A 22,368-nucleotide genomic window follows, 5' to 3' on the forward strand; every position below is an offset into this window, starting at 1 on the left:
TACAATTGCTGTTTCCTAGTATGACGTTGCATTTTGAAATTTTTAATGATTTAAAATTGTGTTTGCAGTCTTCGTTTAAACTTGTTATTTTATTCGAGCAAATGATTGTATTTCCATTAGTTAGTTGTGTGAAAAATACAAAGTCGTTTTTTACTTCCGCGAAATTGCTGCGGGAGAGGTCTTCTAAGTTGCAAGGGTCTTCGTGAGGTTCTTTCTCGCAGTACCAAAACGAGAAGGTTTTCTTGCATTCTTCGTTTGTCCATTTTGTTGATCCTTGAGAATTTAATGTGAATGTGTACGGGGGTAGGAGGATATTGTTTTCTTTGCTGGAAATAGGGATAATTTTGGAGATATGGAGCAATTCGTTGGCTAATATGGGAACTTTGAGAGTTACAGTTACAAGTAAACATAAGATTGGTTTTAATTATTTCTAATAAAGTAGGAATATCAGAAGCAATTTCATCATATGAATGAATAGTATGTAAAAAATTAATGATTTATTCTAATCCTTTTGTTTAATTAACTCTACATTGAGGGGTTCTTGGTTACTGAATGATATTGTTCTAAGTAAAATTTGAATATAGTTTCTTAGGTTCCTAATTTGTTCTAACTGAATATGGATAATAATTTCGTTGTTAAGTCTGTTATTTAAAGTATTCGATTCTTTAAGTATGTTTTCTGCAAAAATTTGAATTCTACGTAAATTTGTTTGCCAACGTTGAGTAATTTGTCTTGCAAACGTATGTAACTTCTAATATCGGTCATTAATTTTTGGAAGGTTTTTTGAATTTCTATTAGGTCGTTTTGATCGAGATTTCCGGAAATATATTTTATTACTGTACCAAGACCGTCTACTAAGCCTCTTTTGATTATTTTATTGGGCCCCGCATACATTTTAGGTTTGTTTATATCTTCTGGAAGTAATTCAACGTCTCTTTGATAAATTTTTGCCAAATTTACTGTTGAGTCATCAAGTCTACTGGCTAAATGAACTTGATTTAAAACTAATTTACTATATGAATTTTCGATTTCTTCGATACTCATACTAAAATAAATCTTATGATACATGACCTTGTATTTTCCTAATCCTAAATTATCTCAAATGTAACCTGGGGGTTCAATTGTTTTGACTTGAAGTGCCTGGCTTCATGGTTAACCTGGAAAGATTTGGTATTTTTAATCATGTGTTTGCTGATCTTTTTAGATTTTTGAAAAACTATTTTTTCTTTCTTGTTAGAACAACCGTCTTCTTCGCTGAATGAATTATCGGGTTGGAGTCAGCTTCTTCACCACACTGTCACTTAATTCACCGGAGTTTTTTTGAGTTCGAATACCGTCTTAATTTCTTGAATGAAAATGTAGACTTTTACCGCATTGAAGGGGTGTATTTCTACAGATAGTATCCTGTTCGCAGCGCCTGTTAAATTTCAAAAGTAAAGATTTACCTTTTTAAAAAAACTTTATTTAGTACTCGATGACTACAACAATGAATTAATAAATATTAAATAAATGGAAAAATGTTACAGTAAAGTGTAATAAAATGATAGTTATTATATTAACAGGATGTCTACATATGTCTGCTGATAACATTAAAAATATTCTCAGGTTTTATTAGAAAACTAGAAATGTAAACACATGTTTGCTGATAACGTTAGAAAATTATGATCAAGTTTCACTACGAGAAAATAAGTTGTATGAACTGCACTGTTATCACTTCATTATATTGAATTATGGAATTGTCTCTATATGACTCAGGGTGCAAGATGTGAACTGAGCCCTTTTTGTAGCCCATATAAGCATATAAGCACAACGTACATGTATTTGACAAACACAGTTATTTTATTGGTTGATGCCAAATAACAGTACACTTTGCTATGCAGGCGCCAAATAAATGTACATTTTGCCACCGAATTTCCTCTCGCCAAATAACAGTACGAATTGCTCTGCATATCTCAAATGGATATACATTTTGCCATCTTGCTGTACCACTATCAGTAATTATAAACAAGGGTCAATCAAAACGCGACTACATACCTGGCTTTAAAATGGTAAGAGAAACTGTTGGCTATTCGGCTTTTAGGGGAAAAGGGTTTCCCTGGTGTTTTATGACAGATGATAGCGAAGCAGAGAGACTACACTGGGTAGAATATGGGCCCGACGCGAAGACTGATGTTTAGCTTATCATGATGGCTATACTCACGGTCATCAAACGAATAACTTTTTGGAAGTATATGTACGCCTATATAAAGACATAATACTTTTTCGATATAAAGCTTACAACGTAGTGGCCCTAGTGGACTTTACTTGTACGACTATGGAACAATATTACATTCGACGTCTAAGAAATTTTGCTAATAGAGGGTACAGTGAAGGAAAACATCTTTTAAAATCACAACTGAAGAAAATAAGCTATCTAGAAAAGGATAGCATTCAAAAAATAGATAAGTTCACATACAAAGTTCCAAATGAAAAAAATGATCAAATGCTACACGATGTGAATATTGAAATTGGTTGCTGCACTTTTGTTGTTGGTCAGCTGGTTAAAACATGAAAACATCAAGCAGGAGTTTATTTATATTATTACAACCCAGAAGCAAATGATTCCGAAATTCGTTACCAAATCGCATGCTTGGCATGTCTATAAAGTTAGCACAGCCAAATGAGCACAATCGATTTTAATTAACTCATCGATTTAGTGCTTTTTCTGTGCTAATGAATTGCGTAATTTTTAATTTTTGTGCTTTTACCGTTTCGCTGAAATCGATTGCTGTGTCAGCTTCCAAAAAAGCTAGCACAGCCATACATGAAAAATTGTTTATTTTGATTTTTTCTGGCACATTGATTTGGTGATAATTATGTGCTTTCAGAATATGCCATAAAAAATCAATTTCGGATCACGATCGGTAAAAAAACCAACCCCAGCCCGACGAGGTGTAAGAGTAAAGACCTCGAAATTCTCAGCACAATCGAACCTTAATAGTCGATTTCGAACGCATTAATAATGAGCTTTCAAAATACTTATGTAAGTTTTTGTTGCTCAACCCTTCATGGCAAAAAACCACCTCCAGCCCGACGAGGTTCAAGAGTTAAGTCCCCGAAATTATCAGCACAATCGAACCTTAATAGTCGATTTCTAACGCATTAATAATGGGCTTTCAAAATACTTATGTAGAGTTTTTGTTGCTCAACCCTTTAATACAAAAAACCACCCCCAGACCGTCGAGATGCAACAGGAAAGGCCCCCAAATTATCAGCACAATCGAACCTATATAGTCGATTTCTAATGCATTAATATTGGGCTTTCAAAATACTTATGTAGAGTTTTTGTTGCTCAACCCTTCATTGCAAAAAACCACCACCTGCCCGACGAGGTACAAGAGGAGAAATACTACAATCTGGAAATATTGAATACTGTACACTTATACTAAACAATCGAAAAAATTATGTCGATGCTAATAAAGAATATAGAAAAAAGGACAAAGATAATACCCCCAGATAAAAAATTGTACTTCACCAGCAAAAAACGCGATGATTGAGAATTGTAGAACAATAAAATTGTGGAAAGTGATCAAATTGTGTGGTTAAATACCAAATATCAAAAAATAGTGTGGCAGGTTATTATTATGCAAGAAAACTCTTTACGTGTACTCGTACCTTTTTATTTAAAAATGAAATTTACGTTACAAATATTCCTGATATTATCGAATCTTAATTAATAGTTGATCTTTTGCACTATTTGAAACAGCCAAAAACCAATACATGCCTAAAAAAAGCGGATTCTCAATAAGTTCGACTGTTTTTTGTCACTTATTGAAGTATTAATAGATACCGAGACCCCTCAAAGGGTTCCTCGACTGCCCTTCCTTCTACCTTCCGTTTTGAAACATAAATGTGACGATCCCGGGTTCTTTAAAGAATGTTTAGAAGCTTCCAGGTAGTTCCCTCCTAATAAAAATCAATGAGAACAAACATTCCGAAGAAGCAAAAAATCTAATTAAACTACATGTATGCGAAGTGATCACTACACCTTACTCATAACTAAACACAATCAAAATGAACATTACATGTAAAACCTGATCGTTTGGTCTGATAAGAAAGTCACGAACATCCTTGAAGATCAAAGAGTAACACGCACCTACAGAATTTCATCTGAATCAGAAAAAGTCCCTACAGGCGTTTTCATTCCACATATTCCATCTGTTTTAAGATATTGTTTAAATAACGAATTTGGACATACAACTTCTACATGCAAAAACAGATCTACATGCCCATATTGCGGTCACTTAGCCTATATTAACTCTATATGCCCATTGCAAATAAAATGCGTTCATTGCCATTAAACTATTCTCCTCAATATGAACGTTGCACAATATATAAATTCGAATTCAAAATAGAAAAAATGAAGTAAAATTACATTTTTTGGCATGAAAAGAAAATTTATTTATCTCTAAATACAGCTCATTAGTCTCCTTGAATCTCTCCACTTAACATCCATATGAAACTTCTATTTCCATTCTTCATAAAAAAATATATATCTGCCAATTCCAATTCTGAACCTAAAATAAATAGACCTGAAGACACATCACAAATACAACTAAATTTATTGACTTTTCCAATTAATCCATTTCAGACATAGATATGAAGCCTCTCGTACTTAATCAAAAATATAACTAACATTAATATAGCAACAAAATTTTTAAGGAGGTACCAGCGACGAAACCTTTTAAAAAAACGTGCTGTTGTTCGCCGGGAATTATAATTTTCGGTTTTCCAAAAATTATTTTTAAAAGTTTATTTTACAATAAAATTAAATGAATACAATTAATCTCAAAAGCGAACTAACTAATATTCATTGAATGAACTATATATTCAAGAGCGATACATACATTCATTACCTGAACTATACATACTATATTCATTGCAAAGTTGTATACAATCATTTGTATTTATAATAAAATAATTGCTGATAAAGTGTTTATGATATTTAATACAATTGCGTTTTATATAAATGTCCTAGAATTTTCTCCATATAACTCCTCCATCCCTAAGAATGAAAAATGACGGAGGTATTTTTCAAATCTTGTTGTCTTTTTTCTTCTAATTCGATGTTTTCTTTCTTCTTTTCTTCAAATTTCTGTTTTCTTACAAATTTACTTTTATATTTACGAATTAACCATAATGTTATTAAAATTACATAAATTATTATTATTATAGTAAATAGTGCAATTGATATATGGCTTTGCGGATTATAAATTTCTTGAATTCGTTTTATATTTCTAGCGATTTTATTTATTTCGTATAATTTGTCAAAATCTAAGTTGGTTAAATTTGGATATTTATAAATTTGATTATTTAAAAATTCGAAGTTTAATTTTGGTAATATTATCGATTTTCCTTTTTTAATTTGTATGTTGGTTGAGAAAATTTCACTTTCTATTTGAATATTACAGTTCTTTGTAATTTTTATAATTGATGGATAACTTACTAAAAGTTACTAAAAGTTCGTTATTTGTTACTTGTTCTAATATAGTTTCTTGAAGATTTATTTCACTTACAACACAATTTTCAGCAGAGCGTCCGTTTAACAATTCAATAGTACAATTGTCTTTTAACTTAAATGTTTCTTTACAATAATATTTCTCTTCTAATGCCGGACATTCTTCTTTAATAAAATTGACTTATTCTTGACTTCTGGCCAAGTAAGGTTGAGGAGGGATAAATATCGTATGATTTTGGATTACATGATATAAATGGAAAAATTCATAAGTTTTGGGTTTTAGGATTGGAACATGGGTAGCAAAAATCATTTTAGGTTTAGAAAAGGTTACTTGTAAACCAAGAAAGAGATAATACGTTAAAATATTGTTAAATTTTGAGATTTGTTCTTCTTTATAAATAGTACTTAAATATTTCATCATTTCTAAAATTTATTGACTTGATATAACAGAACTGTGAATTGTATTTAATTTAGAAAATGTTATTGCATTTTCAATATTGTCAATTAATGTAATAAAACTTTGACAATCCAGATTAATCTGTGAAATTGTACTGTGAAATATTATAAAATTATTCAATTATTATTTTATTTTCTATCAAAATGTGAAATTTCTCTAAATTGTCAGAAAGTTTCTGTTGATTATTTCATAGAGTCGTAATCGATTTGTTACAATGATCGATTAATTTTTTATGTAGTGATATTTGTAAATTTACTTAATGAATTATTTGTTTTTGATTTTGTTGTAAAACATTTATAGCATTATCATATCTTTCTTCATCGTCCGAGTTTCAAAAAGCCATTTATCTATTTTTTTATATTATGATATGAAATAGGATTTGTAACGTTCGCTTGAGATAAATTATTTTTTAAACTATAAAAATATTGTTTCAAATTATTAATTTGTTTATGAATAAATTCTAAATCTATATAATATATAAAAGTGTGTTTAGTATATATAAGATTACTTGTTCCTAAATTAATGGGTAATGATAAATTATTTACTTTTGTAGTTGTTATGTCTTCTGTTTTAGTTGTCTTGTAAAGTAGTAGTAATATTAATACTGTCGTCGGCTTCATTATTCTGTAACAATTTTTCTGTTTTAGTTTTTGGTTTTCTAATTTTATTTTTGTGATAAGTTCCTTTATTTGTTTCTAATAATATACCAGAGTCTTTTACGATTTCTGCCTTTTTAAATTTAGGTAATTTTTATCTCGGAATTTTGTTTTTATATAAGGTGTATTTTGATTTTCATAGGAAGGGGGATTATTTCTGTTTTCATTTCTCTTATTAATTATTTTTTCTTTAATATTAGCATTTCTGTCTTTAATTTTTTCATATAATAATTTAGAGGTTTCTTTGTGATTTTGTATATAATTGGATATTATTAGATGATCGTCTAAATCAAACGGATCGGGGTTATTTATATGACCTTTAATAATTTCAAATGGTGTAAATTGCAGAGTGAATCAAATTATTATATGCCAATATTGAATGTTTTATTAATTGATTAGGTGGTAAATCTTTGTTATTTTCCTTTATACATCTGAAATGTTCAATTAGATTGAAAACGTTCTACAGGTGAATTGGAGTTACTATTTTTTGATGTTGTATAATGTAATTTTATGTAGTTTGCAAAAATCTTGTAGGTCGTTATTCTTGAACTCTGAACCACAATCAGCTGTAATTTTGTAAGGTAAACTGTGATGAGTAACATAATTTAATATATTATCAACAACCGTAACGAGAGAATGCATCTATTATAGTTAAATATGACTGATTTGCTATTTTAAAAGTGTCTATATGTACGTGTTCGAATGGTTTACTGGCTGTTGGTTAAATTGAATTTAATTACTGGGGGATTTATATCATATTTCGCCAATTATAATTTTCGCTAATTATTTTTTCGTCCTCTTTCAAATAATTAAAATTATGAATTTCATATTGGCTTATTTCTAAAGGATAAACACTAAGAGGCTCATTCAAAATTATATAAATTGTCTTAAACGTTTCATTTGTGTTACACTGATTATAATTTAAATTTATTTATATTATTTTCTATTTCCATTAGTTGAATAAACAAAGTTATGAATTATATTATTAAATTTCTCATATTTATTCTAATTAATAATAACTTTTTATTATTATAGTTTCTAAAAGTTTACTAATTTGTTTTTTATATTTTACTTATTTATTATCTATTAATTCTAAATCTTATCTATTCTTATAACATATAATTTCTTGAATTGCGTACCATTTTAATGAATGATATTATTTACTTTTCCAAAATTGTTCTTCTATTATCTTTTCATTTAATATTGCATTTAATTTTCTATTGAAATATTTTAAACTTATATTACTATTATTCTTATCAATTTGTTTGTTAATTATTTCATAAGTAATAACCATTTTCTCATTTTCCTTATTCATGTATCTTTTATCAATGATATTATGTTGATTTTGTATATCCAATATATTTTTATTTAATTCAGGTTTTATAACATAACATTCTTTTTCTAATATACCATTTTCTATTTTTATAACATCATTTATATCTTTTTCTTCCATTGTCTCATCATTATTTATTTCATTTATTTTTCTATTTAATTCTATTACATTTTCTTTTATTTTACTTTCATTATCATTATCATTCATTTTTAATTCATCTAATAATATTGTAATTCTACATTTAATTCCACTTTATCAAATAATTCTAATTCTCCTTTTGTATCATTATTCATTTCTCCTACCATTATATTTTCTTAAGAATTCTTTTCTGTTACATTTAATTTATCTTTTTCTTCTTCATCAAATAATTTACTGAGATCTAGATCTACTTGTTTATTTATTTGTTTACAATAATTTAATTCCGATTCTTTCATTTTTATGAATTTTTGAATTTTTGGTGATGAATTATTAGATGTGAAATTTATTTCAATTATTTTTTCACTGGATTCTGATTCGTTAATTTCTATGAAATTTTCAAAGTATTCTAATGGATCATTAGGAGTAAAATTTATTTCTTCTGTTTTTGATTCTTTTTCCCGAGGCTCTTTTCGAAAATTTACGATTTGATCATTATTTTCTTCTAGCTCAAATAAATGTTGGAAATCAATTACTTCTTCTTTATTATCTTTATAATTATTATGGTATAATGGGATGTAAAATTTGGTCGTTCATTTCTTAATTGGAAATATCTATTATTACTTGTATTATTATTATTATGATTGTTATTATGATTAATTGTTATATGTCTACTGGGTCTATCAGTAAAATTTCTCGATGTCTACGGCATCGGTTCTGATTTTAGTAGTCGATTTGCAGGTATTTGATTTGGCCGGAAAATATTTTTCCTGGTGCCAAATACTTGTGCATTTGTCGGATAGTTTTGCCTTCCTTTTGGCATAGGATTTACATTTATCGGTTGGTTAGGAAAATTATTATAATTATTATTGTTACTATTATATCTTTCATTATTATAAAATTGATTTCTATTATAATTATTATCATATTGCTGATATTGTTGATAGTAGGGGTTGTTATTATTATATTGATTATTTCTATTATTTTTCATTGAATTTGTTTTAAAATTATTGTTATTATTATTGTTATCATATTTGACTCTAAGCTCATAAAATTGACCATAGAGTTTTTCAAAATTTTCGAACTCATCAACATAAGCCATAGCTCTAGGACACAGGCTTTTTTTTCGCAATGATTTATTTGACATTTTTTGTCAATTTCCCCTAAATTTAGATTGCTACTAATTCTTTGGATCGTTTGACTTTTTAGTAATTGTAATCTATTTCCAAATGCTATTAGACACTCATTTTTAAATGGTCGTGTTCTTGTTGGTTCCTGTAGTATATAGACTAAGTCGCGTCTGTCTGCGAAACACTATATTAAAGCTTCTTCTCATTTGAACCTTGTATTTAATTCGATCCGATTTTCTACCATAATTTCAGCTTTGTCAATTAATTTTTCTTGGATACATTCCAAGACATGATTATTAATATACTGATCATTATAGACCGAATAAGTCTCTATTAAATTTTCACATCTGTTTATGAATTTATTTAAAGTATTTATATTTCCATCGTACGGTTTGATATTTTCTAATTTTAATTTAAAAAATCCCCAATTTAGGGTATTTGGACTTGAAGTTGCATTTTTTCAGAATTATCTTTTAATTTTAATTTACAAAATGTATTCAATAACGTATCAAAAACGTTCATGATTTAAAAAAAAATTTATAAATCATCTCTTCCTTACTCGGAATCGATAAGGATAGATAATAAAAGGAATAAAAATAGGAACTTGGCATTTACAATTATTTGAAGTTCTGTCCCTGGTAGAGCTCGTGGATTTAGTGCTGAGGTACTGAAGTGTTTAGTCCGAACTTTTATCCCACTTTGCGTAAATCTCGCGACCGCACTATCCTAATGACTGCGCCAATTATAATTTTCGGTTTTCGAAAATTATTTATTTTACAATAAAATTAAATGAATACAATTAATTTTAAAAGCGACCTAACTAATATTCATTGAATGAGCTATATATTCAAGAGCGATACATATATTCATTACCTGAACTATATATTCATTGCCAAGTTGTTTACAATCATTTGTATTTATAATAAAATAATTACTGATAAAATGTTTATGATATTTAACACACTTGCGTTTTATATAAATGTCCTTCTAGAATTTTCTCCATGTAACTCGGGCGGCTTTTTTTCAAAGGTTTTGCCGCTGCGGCCTTCTTTGAATTTTTTGACTATATACATCACAGTCGGCCCGCGGCTCGCAGGTCAAGGGTCAAAAGAATAGAAGAAACTTTATTTTAGCGGTTTTCTTTATAGATAAGAAATAGATTGTTTCCACAAAGTTTTAATCAACATACAATAAGACTGGTCATAAACACAATCAAGTGCAAGCAAGTGAAGTTAATATTGGTAAATGACAAGGTGTTGCTATTGAGTATCGTTTAAATCAGAACTGTGGTAAGTACCAAAGCTCTTAACTAGATTTATGAACAAATGAAATGTTGTACAGGGTGTTTTCTAATTAGATAAAAAAGTGGGCATATTTTTAAGCTAATTTTGTCGCGATGATTCGTTTTGAAAATATGTACAGAATGTTTTAAAATTCAAAATTTATTTTCCATTCTTTCAAAATTCGTTAGCACAAAATATAATTTTCATACATAATTATAGGTGAGCAACCGGTGGAGTTTATGAAAATTTTAATTTTTACCCAGATTTTGAAAGAGCGTTAAGTATCATTATTTATTTTAAATAATTTGCTCTATCTTTTTCAACAGGAATGGGGGTTTCGTATGAATAACCCATATTCTTACACTTTAAATAAAAAAAGTATTAACAATGGTAGGTACTTTTTGGAGGTCATTTCGATGAATTTCAAAATTTCTGATGAGTTTCTATACATTTTATATGCATCTGTAAGCCATGATATACTTATCGTTCTTCTTACCTTTTACCTTTAGATGTCGTCTTCGTCCAAAAACAGAAAGACTAAAAAAGAGTCAGGTGCCTTCTATAGAAAAAAGAATAGAAGAAATCTCAAAACAAGCGGGAGCATTGAAAAGGTATTTATATTTATAAGTATGATTTATTAGCAAGAATTAATGTTCTGAGTAAAATGCTTCAAAATCCTAAATTAAACACCGCGGAATGCATTGAAGCCTTAGATAATTTAAAAAAATATTTTGTTTCACAAAGATCAGACGATAATTTAAAATATTAGTCGAATCACCCACAAAACTTGCTAGATATTTAGGTATTGATCCGGAATTTCCAAATTGGAGGCTCAGGAAAAAGTCCGTTTATTTGATTACGAGGGCAGTGATGAACCCCTTTTGAATCCCTTCCAGCAATTCAAGGCTTCTTTCTATTTTGCAATTCTTGAACACGCGATCTCTTCAGTAAATGAAAAATTTACATTATTATCTGAGTGCTTTTCAATATTCTGCTTTCTGTATGAGTTTCACAACATTTCTAGTGATGATCTCATGAAAGCCTGCATGAACTTAGATATTAAGTTACATGTACAGGAGGAAGGAAGTATCGTGAATTATATAGTGGTATACATCTGTTTAATGAAATAACTTCATTCAAAGATATTTTTCCAGGTAAGAAACAGCCAATTGAGGTAAAAAGGCTTTCAGATTTGGCCATCATCTCTATTGAATCCGAAATCTGTGAAAAATTAGATTTTACGAAAATTATTGATAAATTTGTCACTCAGAAAGCCAGAAAGGTTATTTTATAATTAGGTAATTATAATGATTGGGTACCTAGTATGTAGACTGTAGAACAACTGATTTATATACTTTTCGTTGAGTGTTGAGTTGGTACTTTTTTTATGCAAAGGTGATATTATTGTTTGTTTTTTATTTTGATAAAGTATTTTGTTGATATTAACCTATTTATAAGCTGGCCAAAAAAATAAAGTTTCAAAATTTTATTTGCATTTTTACTCATGATTCACTTCTTACACTTATTTCACACACAACGATTGTGACGTACGAATACGATAAAAATGCGTAACTATCTAATCTATTTTTCCCTAAAAACTACAAATAAAAGAAAGAAAATAATGGTAATGTAATGTCTTCTGGTTTCCTAGCCACAACTAAATATCTGGCAATGAAAAGGCAACACATACGAAGTAAGCAACCATAATATATGGCCTGCCCTCCTTACCTCTTTACAATTCAAACTTCTTGAAATGGAAAACAACTTCTTCGACTCATACAACTCACTTACAACATACAACTTGGATGAAATTACTATTGGTCACTCTTATCTAGCTCATTCAGTCAACCTCAAGACATATAAACGGTACCCACTCACAAAATAAAATATAATACTAAAATCAAATACTCTTCAAGATATCAAGTCCTCATATCAAACTACCATTTCCTTCATTCAAGATACTGTAAATTTTTTATAAAAAAAATGTTAAGGTTTGATTGAATGTCTATAATGATTGAAAGTTTTAAGTACAAGATTATTATTTAAAAAGTGGCTCAATTGCCCTAAGAAATTCTTCATTAAATTTCTGAATACTAAAACGATCGGTTGAAGCTCTAGCTTTTTCCCTAATTTCACTAATTTCAGAATCATCTAATTGTAGAATAAATTTAATAATATGCGCAAATTCATCTGGTGTTTGAGCCAAAAACCCTAATCTGGATCCTTCTGATGTTTCTATAATATCCAACAAGGGTCCACCAGATCTATGTGCTACCATTACAAGTCCTGCCGCCATCTGTTCAACTACACTTATGCCAAAATGTTCATCCAACATTGTATGGATTCCTATCCATGAATTTCTAAACTCTTCCAATAATTCTCCATAAGAAACATTCACTTTAAATTCCACATTGTTTTCTAAACTCAAGTGTTTGCTGAAATCTTTTAAATCTTTAACTCTCCGACTATCTTCAGCATTCCTACAACTGCCGCATAAGACTAGAGTTATGCTACTAAATACTTCTTCAGGAACTATTTCTCTTAATTCATACAAAGCTTGTAATTGTAACGGGTGGTCTTTTTCTGGTCTAAATTGGGCTAAGGACATTATTCTTATATTTTTAGGCCTTACTGAATCTTTTGGAATGTTCTTCAAGTGATCAGTTTCACATGGCGGATAAACAAGATGTATAGGTCTATTCCATAAGGTGTTCAAATGTTCCATAGTAAATGTTGAATTGACAATATTGATATCGGAGCTCTGGCCTGCCATAGAGTACGCCTGAAATCAAATTTATTCATATAAATACATATAAATTTCTGAAATTTCTTTTTTCTTGGACCTTTTGATATATTAATTAATGTTTCTAAATGTTCTTGATTTTAGGCTTCTTCTGTTTTAATAATATATATTCAAGAAAAGTACAAGCAGATACTACAATCGATTAAAAAAACAGAACAGAACATCAAAACATAAAATATTTTTCCTTACTATATGTACCGGGTGTCCCAATAAGAATGGCTCTCAGCCATATCTCGGGAACCGTTTATAATACATGAAAAATTTATAACAAAAGTGACCTCGAGAAAAACCTGGAAATTATTTACAGAGTTGTAGGCCCACCGCCAGAGGGCGTAATTATATACCAAAAATTATAAAATGAATAATTTACAAATTTTGCCTAATTAAGATACATTTAAACTATTATTATCGTATTCTTCAAGAAATTAAGCGTATATTTGATTTACAAGTTTTAGTCTATCTCTTTAAATAAGAGATGGGGGGAAGCAGGAACTTTATTATGAAAAAACGCCTGTAAGTCCGGTTCTACTTAACCTATCTATGCAAAGTTTGTCTTTTTGAAGAGAGCTCCTTTTTACCAATGTAAGAGTTATAATTTCGAATCAACCTAATGAGTAACGTATACGCTTCAGGGCGGTATTTATTTATTATTTAAATCTAGCTATCCTTGAAAAATGTTGAATGGAAACATGCAGTTTTAATTAAGGAATATAAAACTAGTCCAAATTAGCAACAGAATAGCGAAAACCGCATGTCGATATCTTTTTCGTATTACGAGATATCCTAAGAAATGTGTAAATTTTAAGCATTTTCCTTTAAACATAAATTACTCCGGGTCAACTGAACGAATTTTAATAGTTCCAATTTTTTTGTCAATATTACTTAGCTGTCACCGGGAAACTGCGTTATGGGAATTAAAATGGAAATATATAAAAACAAGGAGTGGGTCATGAAAAAAACAAAACAAAAATTTATGTCTTGAGTCAAATGAATAAACCTAGTAATTTGGTTATATGTTAACATAATAATTTATTCATTATTCCGGAAAAATATTTAATAGGACATTATATTTCTTTTAGATTTCATCCATATCATATAGTACTGCATCAACAAATGGTTGATCGTGATTACGACAGAAGGTTGGATTATTGCAACTGGTTACTACATATGGTATATGACGACCCTCAATTACTGTCACGTATTTTGTTGTCAGACGAAGCTACATTTAGCAGCGATGGTACGGTTAATCGGCATAATATGCACCATTGGTCACAGGATAATCCACGCTGGATGGAAGAAGTTCAGTATCAGGGGCGATGGTCGGTGAATGTATGGTGTGGTATTGTAGATGGTCAGATAATTGGACCTTTTATTTTTGACAACGCAATTAACGGGGAACTTCTCTTAGAAGACATATCACTAGCAACTCGTAGGTTTATGTTATTTCAGCACGATGTACGGAGCATTTCTCCAGACAAGTTAGAGAATTTTTAGGTAATGCTTACCCTGATAATTTGATAGGACGTGGAGGCCTATTTTTTTCGTAAGCCCGGTCACCAGATTTAACCGCCTTAGAGCCCCTACTAGAGATAACATGATCGAGAGAATACGAAACGCCATTCAGAGTATTTCGAGAGCAGAAATTGAGACTGCTGTTCAATCTACTCTTCAAAGAATAAACGCTTGTATCGAAAACGATGGGCGACAATTTGAACATTTAGGTTGTCACTAGCGAGGTACCTTAAGTTATATTTCCATTTTAACTTCCATAACACAGTTTCCCGGTGACAGCATAAGTAATATTGACATAATAATTGGAACTATTATTAATAGAACAAGTAAAGACAATTTTGAGGAGTCAAAAATGTTAAAATCCGTTCAGTCAAACCGGAGTAATTTATGTTTAAAGGAAAATGCTTAAAATTTACACATTTCTTAAGACATCTCATAATACGAAAAATATATCGACATGCGGTTTTCGCCATTCTATTACTAATTGGGTCTACTTTTATATTTCTTAATTAAAACTGTATGTTCCCATTTAACATTTTTCAAGGATGCCTAGATTTAAAAAAATAAATAAATAGCGCCCTCTAGCGTATACGTTACTCATTGTTTCGTTGTTACATTAGTAGAAAGAAGCTCTCTTCAAAATGACAAAGTTTGCATAGATAGGTTAAGTAGAACTGGACTTACAGGCGTGTTTTCATAATAAAGTTCCTGCTTCCCTCCATCTCTTATTTAAAGAGATAGACTAAAACTTGTAAATCAAATATACGCTTAATTTCTTGAAGAATACGATAATAATAGTTTAAATGTATCTTAATTACGCAAAATTTGTAAATTATTCATTTTATAATTTTTGGTATATAATTACGCTCTCTGGCGGTGGACCAACAACTCCGTAAATAATTTCTAGGTTTTTCTCAAGGTCATTTTGGTTATAACTCTTTGTTATAAAAAATACCCATACGATAGAAACAAGAAACTAACAATTATTATAAGAAGAGTATATAAGCTTTTAAGTAATGAAATTGTTTGTAATAAACCGTACAACTTTTTTGTGCCAAATTATATCAATTCATACCAAAATTGAATAATAAAATATAACCATTATTTCCTGTAATATTTGGTTGGATAAATTTTTACAGCTGGGAAGTTGAAAAAATAATCAAGGCCTGATTTAAGGCCTGCTGCAGTTCCTCGAACCTTGGCAGGAAATAATTCAGCCGCTAAAGCAAATGGAAATAGAAGAAAACCTATAGAACTCATAACAAAATACATTAAAGGAAGAATAGAGGAATAATTGATAAGTTTTCTCCTCTAGTAGTACCATATTCTTTAAGTTTTGTGTACAAAGCTAATAATAGTAAACCACTAATTTTGACCTATATAGGGCAGACCTCTCAATATTTAGAAAATAGACTAAAAGATCATCAATAGATTAAAAAAAATAAAACTGCATTAACGAACCATGAAACATCAAAAAAAGATAAAGATTAAAAAATTCTTAGAACGGTATCTAATGTAGGTAGAAGAGAATTTTTAAAAATGGTTCACATTCAAAGGACGAAAAAGGTATAAATGATAAAAAAGATCTAAATAATGTAAGTAAAATTTATAGCTCTATTTTGTAAATTCTAATAATTTTAATATATTTGAGATGTGGAAAACAAGGAAAAATTAATTTTTCTTATTGGAACAAAGTTGATTTTATCCTTATTATATCCCTATATATCATGATGAAGGTGATCTATAGATCAATATAAATAAGCAAATTATCAGTGTCAATATCATATTTTGATAAAGACTTAAAGAAAAGTCGAAACGTCAAACGGGACAGTTTTCGGATATTTCATCGGATTAATCTGATTCGGAATTTTCTGAGAAGCCTTCTAGCAGCAGAAGTTGTTAAATATTAATGTTAGGTTATATAAGGTTATATAAGGTTTATATATATATATATATATATATATATATATATATATATATATATATATATATATATATATATAGTAATAAATAATATATTATGTAATTAAATATATTATATTGAAAAAAACGTATTTTCTAGCACTTTTACTAACCAATATACCTTTTGTCTAGGAGTCTAGGAAAAAAATGTTTTTCTTATCCGCCATTTTGTATTTTGAAAATACAACTTAATTTTTATAGTTAAAAAACAGTAACCAGCAAAAAAAACCCAATATTGAAATAAAAAACTCCATTTTATAATAAAACATTTTCATATCAGCGACCCGAAAAACATAAATAAACAAATTTTTATAAAAATTGAACCACTAGAAATGTTTTTGGCTAGGAAATCGGGAAAAGGAAACACTGTGCGCCGTCAAGTTGGAGTGAAAAATATGAAGATTTGACGAGAATTGGTGTACTATAAATGCTGCCTAGTTAACGTCATTAGTGAGAAGTAACTAAACTTATTTGGTAAGTACGAAGGTAAAGAATGGCTGAAATGTCTGAACAGAGTAGATGTTTCGTTTGAGGTTCAGGGTGTTTTTTAGATAGCATATAATAATATCTATATTATTTTCGGCAACACATATCGAAGAAACAATCTATTCTTTTACTAGTAAAATAATGAAAGCTCATTATTGTATTAGTAACAAAACAATGAGAAACGATAGCAACGTGTATTATGGGCGTTCTAACCAAGTAGGCAGGAGCTGTCACTTAATTTGGTGTTTGTCAATTTTTAAAAGTGTATTGTAAAAATGTCTTAAGAAGACATTCAATGTATTATTTTATGCTTGAAGAAAAAATAGTATATGTCACTCGGAGCAGAAGACCCAGTTTGCACAGTATATAATACATAATGTATTATTTTGTAGTCGTAATTAAAAGATACTTCAGTATAAGATAATGAAGTACAGTCTTACACTTTTCCATCACAAGATATGAACAGGACGCCATTAAATTTCTCATCAAAAAATACAGAAGAATTCCAGTTAACATCTGATATTTTACGATTTAAAAGTGATCCGTTTTTATGGAATTTGAATGTAGAAACTCGCGATTTTATAACTATGAACGGTACACCACAAAATGATAATAAGGATTTTTAAAATTCTAAAAATGTTTATAATGATAAATCAAATTAATATTCCAAAAGTTTATTTCAATGTACATTGAAAAATGCAGATATTCAAAGCCGTGATTGTAACATACAATCCAATAATTAGACTATCTGCCACATTTGACAATTAACACAAACTAGAATGATGATAATAGATTTGACAGATTACACTTACCCATGCAAATATGTGGTAATATATTAATTTTGCCATAGTAAGTATTGGACTCCTCGCTATTATACCTCTATTATTATACATAGCTTGCCTACTGGAAACTCTTTTCAACATATCTGCAGTAATTATTGGATAATGAATGTAGCAACCTGTCTTACAACCACCAATATATTTAAAAATTGGTATAATAAAAGTGAATCCAGTAGTTTCAATAAATATATCTGAAAAGAATAGTGGCACTGGTAGTCAATTCACAAAATAATAGACAGATCTTTTAGTTGGTTGTTAACTTTCTAAAACTTCATTATAAGTAAGGAAAGTATGTGTTATTGAATCATATGGGATATTTGTATACGTGGAGATTAAATCTATGGATATGATTAGTTAAATTGAAATTTGCATAGATTATAGAATGGTCACTTAAATCTATACTATTGGACGCATTGGGATATTTTATGTGTGTAAATTTGGCAGCTCATATAGTTTTAGTGATTTTGCATCATGTGCTTGTAATTTGTGGGCTTAATGTTATTAAAAGATCATTATTCATAAGTTTCATAATGAAGATATTATTTTTATTTTAAAATATATTAGTTTTTTTCGTTTTAATTTTATGGTAAATATTTTTGTATATTATTAGTGTAATAAAGTTCAGTTCCACCTTTGTCCTTAGATATCAATTTGAAAATTTGAGGGGTTATAGCCACCATCAGTCTTCACATCTTAAAATTATTTACAATTTTACAGGGTGTACCAGAATGCTGTGCAATATCAAAGTTAAATTTTTTTAAATGAAACATCCTATATTTTATTGAATATTTGGAATCAGTTTGACTTCTCCATTAAAATAATATAGAGTTATTGTGTGCTCTACGGGGTATATAAAAAGTTATAAGCAATTTTCAGTAAAAAGTTCAATACCTTGTTCCTACAATGTAAGAAAAATTCAAGAATTAAAATCTGTTGTGGCCAATACATTACATATATTATATTATTGTTGTATATATATATATATATATATATATATATATATATACATGGCAGAATGTAGTGTTTTTTAATTTTCATAGGAAAAAAACAAGTTGCTATCTAAATTCATAAATTCAATTTACCTGGATTTAGTTGGTTCAATGCTTCAAATCCTAAATATATAGAACCTAAAGCTTGTCCTAACAGAGTAAAATATGGATACATATTTGCTTCAACCCATTTTCTTCTGTGCAAATAAATAAACTTCACGTCCTTTTCTAGACTGACATTTAATCTATTTTTAACTTTGTTTAAGATTTCTATGGGAGTCACCTCTATATCTCCAGAATATATGAAAAATTCAGCCTTGGGATACCTAAAACATGAATGGGTTTTCAATATCACAAAAAATAGTTATAAATATTGTTTCACACATAACAATGAAGTATTAGGGAGCAGTCATAAACTCAGTGATTTCTATTACTATTTCTAATACTTTTTGACATCCAAAAACAGCTCCAGATCCCTTTTTTGCAATTGCAAAACATTTGCATTAGGTGGAGCTGAGAATTGATTTATTGTGATTGGAATAAAAAAATGAGATCATTCATAATAAATGAATATAAGCACATATATATATATATAAATATATATATATATATATATATATATATATATATATATATATATATATATATATATGTAGGTTATGTTTCAGAAAGTATTACAGAATTTATCTTTCTCTTTGTTCATGTTACCTTTTTATTGGGATAAAATGATATTATCTGGGTTTGCAAGTACACTATTCTTAGTTGGAATCAGTAGTAATCATAATGATAAAATAACACTTGCATTTTTGGGATTATGATGGTTGATTAATTTCAGCCAAAACACATGCTTCATCGGCTTCAAATATGTATATTATTGGCGACTTTTGGCAAACTTAATTTTGCCTATATTGAACAATGCAAAAGTACCTAGTATCACAATCTATAAAAACATGTAAGAAAAGATTATGTTCTTCATATTTCGTTAATTGAAATTCAATGTACGCATAAAAAATAATATTAATAAAAATAGAATTCTATAGTGAAATATGAGTTTTTTGATCAAATAATAAAAAAAAGGGAAAACAAAATATTTTTTGGTAAACTTTGCAAGTTATAGTATAAAAAAATGCCACCTCAACTGCAAAAATTAATTTTGATCTAATGATTTTTCAGGGACAAATCCTTCGGCCGTTCCACATCAAGTAGGGTTAGAATATTTGTTTTATACCAAAACAATTATAAAACTGCAAATGTAATTCTAATAGTTTTGAGTATGACCCTTTAATTTTTGTAATACTCTTCTTAATATATGTTATGGTAGCCACAATGAAATAAGTGATATGTAAAGTTGAAGAAATATTTATAGAATCTCAAACGACATATTGATATGTAGCTGATGTGATAAATAACCATCAGACAGAACATGATATTTTTGCATTATGAGGAACACGTCTCGCAGACAGACATGGAAACTAAGCTTTTTTTTGTGAACTCACTCAATAATTCAAGGCATTTATTCACTTACTTTTTTTGTTAATTAGCACATTAGACGTTCATAGGTAATTAATAAATCAAAAACAAACTTATTAATCTTAAAACTATTTATCTTTTTTTTGACTATCTATCAAACACAAGAGAGTATAAAACAATAAAAAAATGCCATTGTCACAACTAAATATGTAATAAGAAGACAAAATATTCAACATATGTAGTTACTCTCATTCAAATACAAAAACTGAAGAAGTAATTAAAACAAAGAGATGACATGAGCAATTACTATCAGTCAAATACAATGAAACCTGCTTAGGGTTCAGTGAAAGGCAGCAAACATCCCGTATCTGTGAAGAGTAGGGTTTGACTGTGGCATATACAAAACCCCTTTAATGGCTAGTAAAGGTCTATTACCAAATCTGTAAACTATATCTCTCTAATAGACAGATGTCTCATTTGAAGGGTTAAGACAATGAAGAAATTACATGTATTTTTTGAAATTTCTTCCGATTTAAAAAAGTAAAAACAAAAATTTCAGAAATTAACTATTTCAAAAATAGAAAAAAATATTTTAAATCTATTCAGGACTCTTTCTTAACATGCATAACTTTGTCACAATGTAACTTTTACTGTTCCCAGATCCTAAAAATCCTCAAATGGCATTAGGCACCCAATTGATCTCCCTATTTAACAAATTATTTTAATGAATAATTTAGAATAAGTCAATAAGTCAATTAGTCTGAAGTCAAAAATTCTAAAAAACAAGAACATGATGTATATACCTATGAAGTTTGGCAATAATTTTCAAGCTATTTTTATGAAGGCAAAAGTGAAATAGCAAAAACTTAGATCTAATAATAAAAAGAGAAAAAAGATATAAGATATTTGAGCAAATTTGAAAATTTTATTTCATAATAGCCAAAAATTCTAGAATTGAACCTTGATATTGATGTAGTAATAAATTCAGATATATGAAGGTTTAGTACTACCATGCAAAATTTCAAATCATATTCAAATAACATTACAATACTCACTTTTTTTGAAGAGATTGTACTGCTACCCACAAAACCTTTTCCCCGCCGCCTCCAGCATTACAGTAGGGATGAAATATCCCCACCTTTAATTTGCTAGAGAGATTTTTCAATTTATCAGTTCTGAATTTCCTTCTTAAATATAAATAATACACCGGGACAACCAATCCACCAGAGAAAAGTACAAATATTACTATCCCTAGCAATAGTTTCACGAAAACAAGGAACACTTTTCTAAAAATAGATGAAAAATTGATTATAAATCGCAAATTGAATATAACCGACTTACATTGTTTTAAGAACAGCACGCATTTTAAACAATAACTTTACCAATATTGTGTAAAAGTACTTCGTTTTATTTTAAATTATACGTGTAATGTATTCTATGGATTCTCAACAAATGATAACGTGCATGTTTAGTTAGTCTTTATAGAAAACAACAAATCAAATCAACACCTCAATTATTCTTCTTTTCTTGTTAATTATTCTATTATGACCTCATATATCTAATTGTAATGAAGTACATATAGTCAAGTACGTTCAAATATAAATGAATTATTAGTTACAATTTATGAATCTTATAGTTAACAGTGTAAAAAAATGACGGCTTGTTATTTTTGAAGAAATAGAATAATTAAGTGCTGATCTCATGAATGTTCACTGAATTCGTCATGGAAACATTTTCCAATATGTATATAAAGGTTATCTATGGTTTAGCGCTTCAATCACCGGACGAACCTACTAGACCAACCAAGGAATGAAAA

General features: G+C 28.9%; 1 protein-coding gene and 1 long non-coding RNA gene across 2 annotated transcripts; one reads left to right on the forward strand and one right to left on the reverse strand.

The window, feature by feature from the left end:
- Positions 1-10,189: 10,189 nt before the first annotated feature.
- On the reverse strand, positions 10,190-22,178 carry LOC130896543 (GDP-Man:Man(3)GlcNAc(2)-PP-Dol alpha-1,2-mannosyltransferase). The gene is made up of 5 exons (XM_057804725.1): positions 21,894-22,178; positions 21,608-21,838; positions 19,176-19,408; positions 18,067-18,284; positions 10,190-13,273 (listed from the first exon to the last, which is right to left on the reverse strand). The coding sequence occupies exons 1-5, from the start codon at positions 21,914-21,916 to the stop codon at positions 12,530-12,532; spliced, it is 1,449 nt and encodes a 482-aa protein (XP_057660708.1). The 5' UTR covers positions 21,917-22,178; the 3' UTR covers positions 10,190-12,529.
- Positions 10,310-15,186, forward strand: LOC130896546 (uncharacterized). The gene is made up of 3 exons (XR_009059588.1): positions 10,310-10,497; positions 11,001-11,102; positions 14,374-15,186. It is a non-coding gene; the product is annotated as an uncharacterized LOC130896546 (long non-coding RNA).
- Positions 22,179-22,368: the final 190 nt, after the last annotated feature.

This window comes from Diorhabda carinulata, chromosome 7 (genome assembly GCF_026250575.1).
Source record: "Diorhabda carinulata isolate Delta chromosome 7, icDioCari1.1, whole genome shotgun sequence".
Taxonomy (NCBI): Eukaryota; Metazoa; Arthropoda; class Insecta; order Coleoptera; family Chrysomelidae; genus Diorhabda; species Diorhabda carinulata.

Coding starts and splice junctions, on each gene's coding strand:
- LOC130896543 (XM_057804725.1), bottom strand. CDS start 21,916: ATGCGTGCTGTTCTTAAAACAAT. Junction 21,839..21,893: donor CGTGCTGTTCTTAAAACAAT/GTAAGTCGGTTA, acceptor ATCTATTTTTAG/AAAAGTGTTCCTTGTTTTCG. Junction 18,285..19,175: donor ATTGAACCAACTAAATCCAG/GTAAATTGAATT, acceptor TATTCTTTTCAG/ATATATTTATTGAAACTACT.